This window comes from Salvia splendens, chromosome 6 (assembly GCF_004379255.2).
Source record: "Salvia splendens isolate huo1 chromosome 6, SspV2, whole genome shotgun sequence".
In the NCBI taxonomy this organism is placed as follows: Eukaryota; Viridiplantae; Streptophyta; class Magnoliopsida; order Lamiales; family Lamiaceae; genus Salvia; species Salvia splendens.
The window spans coordinates 26,235,378-26,246,295 of NC_056037.1; the positions used below are offsets into that span (position 1 = coordinate 26,235,378).

The 10,918-nt window shown below is 38.7% G+C and overlaps 2 protein-coding genes across 2 annotated transcripts; one reads left to right on the forward strand and one right to left on the reverse strand.

Annotated features, from left to right (window-relative positions):
* Positions 1–3,854: 3,854 nt before the first annotated feature.
* LOC121806297 (3-oxoacyl-[acyl-carrier-protein] reductase FabG-like) lies at positions 3,855–5,744 on the reverse strand. Its single transcript, XM_042206292.1, has 3 exons — positions 5,340–5,744; positions 4,452–4,681; positions 3,855–4,379 (listed from the first exon to the last, which is right to left on the reverse strand). Exons 1-3 carry the CDS (start codon positions 5,698–5,700, stop codon positions 4,101–4,103), a joined length of 870 nt encoding a protein of 289 aa, XP_042062226.1. The 5' UTR covers positions 5,701–5,744; the 3' UTR covers positions 3,855–4,100.
* Positions 5,745–7,650: 1,906 nt separating this feature from the next.
* LOC121809033 lies at positions 7,651–8,550 on the forward strand. Its single transcript, XM_042209583.1, has 3 exons — positions 7,651–7,787; positions 7,864–7,933; positions 8,207–8,550. The coding sequence occupies exons 1-3, from the start codon at positions 7,767–7,769 to the stop codon at positions 8,548–8,550; spliced, it is 435 nt and encodes a 144-aa protein (XP_042065517.1). The 5' UTR covers positions 7,651–7,766.
* The last annotated feature ends 2,368 nt before the right edge of the window (positions 8,551–10,918 follow it).

Sequence of the window (10,918 nt, forward strand, 5' to 3'; positions counted from 1 at the left end):
GGCACCTTCGCGACCTGAAAAAATACTTCGCTCGCATAACCCATTCCTCAAATCCATCTCCATCAAATTTGGGAAATTCGTAACATGTAGATCTACCTCAATCGCTCATCTCCTCACTCCATTTGCCATTACCTCCGCTGCTTCCTTCCCCATTCTCCATCACCGATTTATTTTTCTGATTTTGCAGATTAATCGCAACGATCGCCTGCGTAATCTCCTCCATTTTTCCTCCTTGAGCTTGCATCATCTGCTCCAGAAATTCCTTCATCCGTTGCTCCACCATTTCCATCACATTCTTCTCCATTTCAGCACCTCGCGTCACCGATCCTTCGTCTGGAGATCGAAAGCTCTGATACCACCTTAGCTCGTGACTTCCTAATTGTAGATCGAATTCACAAACAATTCCACAATCACTCAGATAACACAACGAAAATTAACAAGATGACACGATTGAATAGGAGTTATATTGCAAAATAAGAATGAGAATGAAAGCAACACAACCGGAAAAACAATTAACACGATACAATGCTTCACATCCACGATCTAGAAACACATGAACAATCACAAAACAACACACCCAATGAAGGTGGTGTGGTCCCCTTTTATACTTTGTTCCTCCCATGCATCCCACGCCTATTCCGCCACATCATTCGCCACCTTATCGTGCTCGTTCGAATGAAACACGTGCTAGTTATTGATCCACCTCAGCTTATTAGATTCCTACGCCACACAAGCGCCATCACATGCGATATCCTCTCATGTGGCTCATGACATTGCATACATGTGTACACATTGTATATGGCATCATATATCCATGCATGCAACAACATCTTTGAAATTCTCAAGCGGATAACAACCACGCTGATTTTCATTAACACTGCCAAGTAGAAATAGGAGGGTAGCAATTGGAATTAGGTAAAACATTTGAGGGGTTATTTTTCATTTGCTTCAAACATGAGCCCTAAATGCTATTACCAAATGGGCTCAGTGAACACCCGTTTCATTTCAGTGTTGGTGGGCCATACACACATCAAAACCAATGAGGATCATCTATACCAATTCCTACAACATTTCCTACTCCACACTTACAAACATGAGTAATAAACCCCACCAATAGGGTCAACCCATTCAGGGTGTCAGGCCATTTGGGGTTGTAAAAGTTCAACCCTAACCCTTAGGGTTTCGGGCTTACCCACCGGGTTATTCAGGCCAATGCATATTTTTATTTTTTTAATATTTTCAAAAAAATAACACGCAAATTTAATTTTCTTTAATTATATACATATTTTTAATTAGTCATGCAACAATGAAATACATATTTTTAATTTTCTTTATTATTTTCTAAAAAAGATTAAGTTTCTCAAATTAAAATAACTTATTCATTACATATTTACGTAATTATTTACTAAATATATATCAATAGTATTTTTATGTTTATGTATTTAAAACATAAATCAACACTTTGTTTCAAAATTAAAACATAAATCAATTCTTAGAAAACAAAATAAAATTTTCTTAACGTGAGAGGTGGAGTGTAGATATAACAAAAATATTTTGAATTGTTGAAGAGTGAATTATCAAGATGCTATCTAATTGGAGTAACTCTAAAGTTTTATTGAATTATGATTGGTCAAATTTAATTTATTCCAGCTTTAAATAAGTCAAATACTAATTTATTTTTGTTTTAAGAATCATCAAATTATGCATAATTCAATGACGAAGCGGCGCCAAAAACACTTTGCACAATTACATTGGAAATATGCTAAAAGAAACCTTTTATATACGACTATTTATGAATCCATGAACCACATAATGATTTATTTCGTGATCTTATATAGTCGGTTGACGTATTTGGATTTTGCATGGATTTAAAGAGTTGTCTTGGATGATTTTGATTATATTTTGGTATGTTTACATATGTGTTGAGAATTTATATAAAATGGATTAGAAAAATGTATACAAAATCTGTGGATGTGCAGCAGCCTTGTTCGAGTCAATATTTCTTACGATTTTGAAGTCCGATAACCCCCTAATGCATATCATTCTCTTCGCGTAGGTATCTTGCACGCCTCAATCGGAGCTTTGTAGTGAAAGTTATGCCCGTTAAAAAGACGTGCGCTGTCCAGAAGCCTCCAACCCGACGGGCTGACCCGCCTAACCCGACAACCCGAACGGGTCAGCCCGAATGGCCCGATTTTAAATTCGGGCTGCGAAATTGCAACCATAACCATATATTTTTATCGGGTTATTAGAGCCGACCCGAAATTATCTAAGTGTATAGGCCTACCTTAAAAATTATCACCAATGTCAATTAATTTTAATCTAATATTGTTTGAACTACTTTTTCACTTTTTAAATATTTTTTATTCAAAAATAACTCAAACCCCTAAAGAGCATTTCAAGAGCATTTCAGTTTATTTAGTCATTGTCCTTTTGAATATTTAATCTCTCTTTCTCTATTCTTCCCCATTTTTTCCTTCTCTCCTTTTTCTCTCTTATTCTCTAGTACAAGCACCCAAAGACATTTTAGTAGGAATGCGGGATTGCTTATAAGATCGACACATTAAATATAATGAAGAATGGGTTACAACCTTACAATGGACTCAAACGTGATATCTCCTGACATTACCGTTTGGCCAATTTATCAAAATAGCCGTGAGCAGAAGACATCTCAAAGAAATATACTAAAATTCATTATTTTCTTATAGCACACTCTTGGTTAATTAGATAACTAGTGTGCCAATTAAACTTGAGAGAAATATATTATTTCCTCCGTCCACCATTAAGAGTCTCATTCTTTGGCGGCATGAGTTTTAAGAATTATTAAGAAAAGTGGGTGAAAAAATGTTGGTGGAATATATGTCCTACTTGTATATAGTATTAGTTTTACACAGAGCATCTTTTTTGGTACATCAACTATCTCAAATGAGCAAATTTGATCCATAACATTTCATAATATCTTTTGAGGTTTGTCAACTATGAGTTAACATCAATTGAACTACTTTTTGGTTATTTTCAATATTTTAATGACAAAAATACCCTCAAGGCAATGAAGGCCATTTCAATCTATCTACTCTCTCTTTTTTATTAAAATATACTAATATAATTTTTTTCTCCTTCTTTCATCATCTCCTTCCTTCTTTCTAATTTTTTCTTTCCCTTTACCCTAAAAGACCCTATTCCAGAATACCTCAAATATAAAAACCCCAAAATATGTAATTTACTCTCTATTTTTCATTAAAATATGTAATTTTGTACCATTCAAAATTCCAGTCCAAATAAATCGCCGCCTCAGAATCATAAACCTCATTTCAACGACCCAAAATCTAAAACCAAGATTCCCCTAAAAATTCAATGTTTCCATAAGGAATTCCAAAGAAAAGTGAAAGGGTCGTGCATGAGGAAGTATGTTTTGTAGAGAAAGAGGGTTGTTGAATATATTGTGGTGTGGTGGAGGAGCATTTTGCATAAATTAACATTTGTCTATAGGGTAAAGAGAGAAAAAAAGAAGAAAGTGGATGAATAAAGAACGAAAAATAAATAACTACATACTTTAATGAAAATGTGAGGGTAAATAGATCGAATTGCCCTTCATGGCTTTAAAGGCATTTTGGTCTGAAAAATATTGAAAATAGCAAAAAGTAGTAGAATTGATATTACCTTATAGTTGATGAACCTCAAAAGATATTATGAAATGTTAAAGACCATATTTGCTCATTTAGGATAGTTGATGTACTAAAAAAGATGTTCCCTCTTAGTTTTAAATGAAAAATGAGTGAAATGAGTTATTGGTATGTGAAACTCTATTACCATTTATAGCAAAAATGAAGCAGAACTCCTATTCGCGGACGGCCTAAAATGGAAATTAGAAATCCTATTCGCGGACGGAGAGTATATCAAATTAATGATTTTACATAATCAATCGCTTGTTTAGTCACTAGCTACCTATGTTAGGAATGTCAAGTTGAAGCTTGTCTTATTTAAGCTAGCAAGTTCGAATTTTCCAAGACGAGATTTGAATAGCTCTAATTCACGTCTCTCATTCAAACTATGACGCCCGGAAACAGATCTTAACTAAATTTATGACTATAATCTAAAGGCTAAAGAGAGGAGAAAATTGGGATGCCGGTTAAGGTGGCTCCAGCTTCGACAATGAAGACGTTTCCTGTTACATATTCCGACGAATCGTGGACCAAATACCGCACCAGTGACGTCAAAGCTGGATCCGACTCACCGTGAGTTCGTAGAGGAACAGTCTTGAAAGCTACGGTCTTGAGCCAGTCCTTTTGCACCAGACTCTCCGTTATCTCCGATTTGAAAATCCCGGGAGATATGGAATTAAATCTAATCTTATAAGCCCCTAACTCAAGGGCCATGATCTGTGTGCAATTTGATGACAAAGATGTTAGCAAGAAAACAGAGGCAACTGCTTTGCTTTAAAGAGAGATTACCTTTGTCATGGAGTTAACAGCAGCTTTCGAAGTGGCGTAGATTAGGCTTCCAGGAAGATGCCCGCGGCTGAGACCTGCAGTAGACGATATGTTGATCACAGATCCACCCTGTCGAGCATCACGCATACGCGCACACACGTGCTTTGAAACCAACCACATTCCTTTCAGATTTGTTTTAACGACACTATCCCATTCGTCTTCCGACAAATTCAATGGCGAGTGCACACTACCTGCAATGAACCTTGAATATCAATACCACGGTGGAACAAATAGCTTGGACAACAGATCTCGTGATGCCTGTATCGATCTAGCATTGGATCGACCTCATATGATACCTGCCTTTGATTATGAATCCACTACCAGAAATTCAATAAGTACTACTACCTCCGTCCCTTAAAAATAGAAATTTTCGAATCTTTCTATTTTAAACTGGTGCAGTTTCAAAAGTTTTTATTTTTTGAGGACGGAGGTAGTATGGTTTTTTTTCAGCATTCAATGTTTATTCATAATGTATCTCAACTATTAGCTGCACAAAATTCTGCTCAGTTTCAAAACCTCAAATTTCGCAGAATCTAAACATGCTTATTCACAAATTTGACACTTCCAGATTAAAATAAATCAAATTATCTAAATCCAAGCAATGGATCTCATCAAATTCATGAAAAATTAACAGAAATTCAGTGCAAACCCAAACGATTAACAAAATGAAAATCGGGAATTGCATTTTTGCTAACAGAAATTTGACACTCTCAATTGAAATCAAGATAACCAAAATATGTAAACCCTAGCAACGAATGTCGTCAAATTTCCAACAATATGAACAGAAATTCAGCGAAAAAAGGGAAAATTCCGAAGTAAATTGTTGCTGAGAGAAATTAGGGTTTATACCTCTGAGGCCGGCGTTGTTAATCAAAACATCGATTCTCCCAAAGGCATCCCAAGCCTTCTCCACGGCGGCTTGGATGGTCGGCGCACTTGCGCTGACGTCGAGCTCAATAGGCACGGCTCGAGATTGGTCTCGGTTGTGGTTGGATTCGGCTGAGGCGATCCGATTGTTGATTTGATCGCAGAGTGATTGTAAGCGGTCTATTCGTCGAGCGACGGCGAGGATTCTGCAGCCCGATTTGGCTAAGTCTAAGCAGAATTCTCGGCCCAGGCCCGACGACGCGCCGGTGACCATTACGACTTTGTTGTTCAGCTCAAGCCACGGCTCCAAGCTGGAAGCCACCGCGCTTCTGCTTGTCGACATCTCCGTCGAATGGGACTGTGAGAGAGTGTTGTAATACGTTTTGTTTTCTGCTCCATTCCACTTATCAACTTTCCAAATGAATTCGGTCTTAATAATTTGTCGCCATTTGATTTGATTCAAACCATTGTTAAAATTTTTAAATCTTGTCTAACATTGACTTGGTAATGATCCTAGTTCATCTATATAAGTATGAATAATCATCCTCATTATAAGGCCTATTAAGGGGGAGAAATTTCGGAAAAAATGGCTCAATACGCAAGCCTTTCGAAATTTAGGATTAAATTCGCACGCCTTTCGAAATATGGGATCGTGGCATGCGAATTTTTCGAAACAAGGGATTTTTGAACTTTTATCTATTTTCTCTTCTTTTTCTTATTATTTCTCTCATGATATTTATAAATTGACCGAATTGCCCTCTATCATTTTCACTAAAATTTTAACACTATTTTTTATTACAATCCAATTTTCACCCAAAACACCGCCGCCTCCAAATGATTACCCATGGAAACCTGAAGTTCGAGACCTCATGCTCGACGAGAACATGAGCCCTAAGCAGACTGATTTCGGGCTCGAGGATCTCCGGACAGCAGACGACACGTTGTGTCGATGAGGCACGGCGGCTGGCGAGGGAGTTCGAGCAGCGACGATGCTGTGTCGTGGTGAATTTGAGAGGGCTGACGGCGCTGAGCACCGAGAGGGTGACACTGGCTGTCAGCGAGGCGCGATGACGTCGCCTGAACCGAGCGATGGAAATGTTTGGCTGTGCAACAAGAGAGAGAAGAGATAGTCGACGGATTTTAGCTCTCTAAATTTGGGGACGGATGGGGGGTTGCCATGAGAGAAGACTGAGGTGTCCAGTTGCTTTTGAAATAAGGGTGCCGAGGGAGAGAGGCGATAGGTGCTAAGAGTCTCCGGAGACGGAGGCGGTGGACGGTCTTGAAACCGGAAGAGGCGGCGCCCTAGTGATGCGAGGACGCGTGGTTGCCATCGAGCGACAGTCGCTAAGACATGCTACTGCAACAGCGTGACGGGAGGCTCCGACTGATTTAGAGAACAGGGGATGATGGTACGCAGCAGCAGCGTCGATGAAGACGTGAACAAAGGACCACTTTGTGTGGTCGCTGACGGCTGCACAAGAGAAAGGATAGGGCGAGAGGAGGAGTGGAAAAACGAAAGAGAAAGAGAGAGATTGCAAATTGGAGGCTGCGCATGAGGGTAGAGAAAGACGTTCTAGGATTTCAATTGCTAATTTTTGGAACTGGTGTTTGGTGATTTGGGTGAAAATAATTGGAATAAAAAATTGTAGTGAATAAATTAGGGGTAATGTAACGCCCCACTTTTGAACCCTAATTTTCGAACCTTAAAGTACATGTATTTAATGCTTTTGATATTGCGAGGACCGCGAATTAATTATCGAGTAAAATTGTTGGATATCTCTCGTGACCCAATTTTGAGTTGGAATTTTGACTGGGTCAACAGTGTTGAATATGTGACGTGGCTACACGAATAATTGGACACGGGGGTAAATTAAAGGTTTTTGGATAATTGATTATTTGTTATGAGAGCTAGAAATTATGAAATAAATTACATCGCGAATCTAAATAATTTCTTTTCCGTGAGGAATATTTATTGGACTCAATTCCATGTTGGATCCGATAAATAAAATAAATAATATGAAAGTCCAGTCCGTGATAAATAAATTGTGTACTGCACAATTTAAAATAAAATACAATGGGCTGTGAATTAAACTAAACTAATTAAAATAAAATATCTCTAATTCAAATTTTAATTAAATATTCTACGCAGATTTTCCTCCTCCGTGAGTAGATATTTCTCCTCCGTAAGCTGCAAATAAAATACCAAAACAAATCCAATTTCAGCAAAATCACATTAAATAAAAAAAAGGGGGAATTCGAAATTCATCCCCTAATTCCACGATTGAAACCGTTCCCCTCTATCCCACAAATCTCTCCCATATCCCCAACCCCCTCTCCACTACATTAAATCATATATCAGTTATTCTTTTTTCTTCACCTATCGTATCTGCAAGCAAGAAAGCAAGAACCATGCTTCAACTTCTATTCAAGGTAATCAATTTCATCAATTCGTTTTGTAGACTTCTCAATGTTGTTCGAAATCAACATCTGTAATCTCTGTTGACAGAAACCACATCCGGAGGAACCTCTTTGTTCACCCAACACTATTATCATCCCAATTCAACTTCAGACAGAAGGTAAAAATTCCTTTTAAATTTAAACTCTATACACATCAATACACGCTTACTTTCTGCATTCACCCATGTCTGCCATCTTAAACTCTCACAATTTATACGAACAAATCCCCATCAACAATTGAACCCCATCATAGTGTAATTGAAATCTAAGAATGGAAGAAACATACCTTGAATAAGAACTGAGCTCTTCAGTTGAAATCGGAGTTAATCGGGGCTGCGTGGTATCTGTTCGGGGTTGGTTCGGTGATGAACGGTGGATGAATTGGACGACAGCGCTGTGGCGGCAGCGACACATCTTCACGGTGCCGGCACCCTTCGCGCCAGAGGCAGCACCTCCCGGCAGCGACGGCAGCGTCGGGTGCAGCGGCTGGAGACGACTCACGGCGACGGCGCAGCGGCTGGAGATGACTCACGGCGACGGCGCAGCGGCGCGGACGGCAGCAGCAGCTCCTCCCGGCGACAACAGCCTCTCCCCGACGAGCAGTAGCAGCAGTGGCGTCCGGCGTCGTGAGGCGAACGGAAGAAGCCGACGGGAGATTTGGGAGAAATTCCAGCCGGCGAGAGAGAAGAGAAGAGAAAAAAGAAGAGGGAGAGAGAAGAGAGAGAACCGAGAGTGAGGATGTGAGATCTTGATTTTGGGCTTTTGATATTAATTGGGTTTGGGCTCATTAATTAGAATTGGATGTTGGGCTCCATTTAATTGTTTTGGCCTCTTTAATCTAAATGGTAGGATTTGGTTAGTTGAGCTCCAATTTAATTTGTTGGGGCTTCTTAATTTAATTGGAGACATAAAGTGGGGGAAATAATTAAGTTTTGGGGCTTTTAAATAAATCTTTGGGCCGATAATTAATAGTGACGAATTATCTAATTAATTTCGGAATATTTCAACGAACGAATAATTATATCCTAAGTCCGAAATAAATATAGTTCGAGGGGAAATGCTTGCGATAATTTAATTTCTTTTTATTAATTTTGGGAATTTTATTTCGATATCGTCGAGAAAAAATACGAGGAGCTAACGGAGGAATTAAGGGTGTAAGCGGCCGCCGAATAATCGAAAACCGAGATAAATAACTTCGCTTAGGATGCATGCATTTTATTGATTTAATTGGAAAGTATGTTGATATATGTATTATTTAAATTCTAAAGGTGAGACTTCGTAAGGGAATCGAGATACCAAAGGGAAGGAAGTGTAGAGAATTAATCAATTGAGGTGGGCTTTCTTTTAAATAAGGACAACGTCCTAAATATTTTATCGATGGAAATGAAACTGTATTTATCATGCTATGATTTGATTTTTACGTGCCTATCTGATGTGGCTTTATGCCACTATTATATAATCGAATTCGGGTCCTTGTAGGGCCGCAAACCCTACTTGGGCTAGTGTACACCTATGGTAGATCGTGTGCTAGCATACGGGCTGGCCGGTCTAGTGGCTTAGTTTGTGGCCACATTCCAAGTCATGTATTGGCAGATATGGTAAACGTCTATGGGAAAATGACTGATCAGTCGATGTTTGAAATGGAAATGATTTTGAGTGCCTCGGGCATTTCTAAAGCTAATCCCCGATGATTACTTGTGAATGGCATAATAAATTACTCTTTAATGAAAATGTTTTCGGCATGAGCCACTGAGTATTCTTATAGTACTCAGCCCTGCATGTGTTTTCCCTATGTGCAGATTGAGCGGCGACGAGGATGTGGTGGTGTTGAGCAAGTGAATTTAAGATATTATTATTGACTCTGAACCTTGAGTGTCGTTGTGTCCCCACACATGGCGTCACTCTTTCTCTTGGTCGTTTCCGCTGTGACTTTTCGTTTATTCATGTTTTATTTGGGCCGACAACTTTAATTGTTAGGATAATGGATTTTCCGAATTTCTTGTTGGATAATATTAAACTCTTGGTTATTTGGATATTAATAGTTGGTCCAACTTGTGTTGAAATCCTAATCTTTTTCGTTTGTTTATTAAATTCTTTTAATCACGATCGCCTGTATTTATTAACCCTAAAGGGCGGTCGTGACAGGTAATTTGGTCAATTTATAAATATCATGAAAGAAATAACAAGAAAAAAGAAGAGAAAATAGATAAAACCTCAAAAATCCCTTATTCTGAAAAATTCGCATGTCACGATCCCATATTTTGAAAGGCGTTCGAATTTAATCATAAATTTTGAAAGGCCTACGTATTTAGCCCCTTTTTCCGAAATCTCTCATTAAGGGGTGGGTGACTCATTTCTAATACACATATTTTAAGAAATGTAATAGAAAGTCGTTGAAAAAGGTAGAGGCATGACCAAATAATACGAGTATCTGAAGATATTAGCAATAATTCGCCGGATAAAAGAGGTTCGTTCGCGGCAGAAATTCCGTCGAGCAACCGATGAACAAAGACGGGAAAGTAAATTGTAGAAAAGTAATAATTGTATTTCTTCAATGATTGATTCAAAAGATAACAAAATGCGCCCATTTATAATACTACTAACCTAACTTAATGATCAAGAAAATAATCCTAAGGGATCGTTCGGTGTTTGCTAAATGGACATATTTGACGAGAAAATAATGGCAGTTAGGTATTCCATAAATATTTATGCATGGCCCTCGATATGACCAAGGGCCCGCACTATTCCTTTTGACTTTCAGCAGAAATAATTATTGCAGCCCACTTGATTTTGTAAATATGGTCCGCTACAGTGGCAGCAGAATTGCGTGCAACATTACCAAATTACCCCGTGAAATTTTCATTTCCCCCATCCCCAATTTGGTGTCATTTTGTAAGTACACACTTCAAACATACTTCCTCTCTCTAGTCCAAAAACTTTAGATTTGGTGTGGAGTGTGAAGCATTGTTCTGGTATGGAGTGTGAAGCACTGTTCTAGTTCACCGGCGCGCTCCAGCGATATCTCCGGCGAGCTTCAGCGCCTCGCGAGTGTACCAGATCTGGCTGTTGATGGGGTCACGAGCTGTGAGCATGAGCAAGAGCCT

What these genes read in the sequence shown, in the direction of transcription:
- LOC121809033 (XM_042209583.1), top strand. Translation starts at nt 7,767, where the DNA reads ATGCTTCAACTTCTATTCAAG. An exon ending in TGCTTCAACTTCTATTCAAG is followed by an intron (nt 7,788 to 7,863) that starts GTAATCAATTTC and finishes CTCTGTTGACAG; the next exon opens with AAACCACATCCGGAGGAACC. An exon ending in AATTCAACTTCAGACAGAAG is followed by an intron (nt 7,934 to 8,206) that starts GTAAAAATTCCT and finishes ATTGGACGACAG; the next exon opens with CGCTGTGGCGGCAGCGACAC.
- LOC121806297 (XM_042206292.1), bottom strand. Translation starts at nt 5,700, where the DNA reads ATGTCGACAAGCAGAAGCGCGGTGGCTTCCAGCTTGGAGCCGTGGCTT. An exon ending in TAACAACGCCGGCCTCAGAG is followed by an intron (nt 4,682 to 5,339) that starts GTATAAACCCTA and finishes GGTTCATTGCAG; the next exon opens with GTAGTGTGCACTCGCCATTG. An exon ending in CTGTTAACTCCATGACAAAG is followed by an intron (nt 4,380 to 4,451) that starts GTAATCTCTCTT and finishes AATTGCACACAG; the next exon opens with ATCATGGCCCTTGAGTTAGG.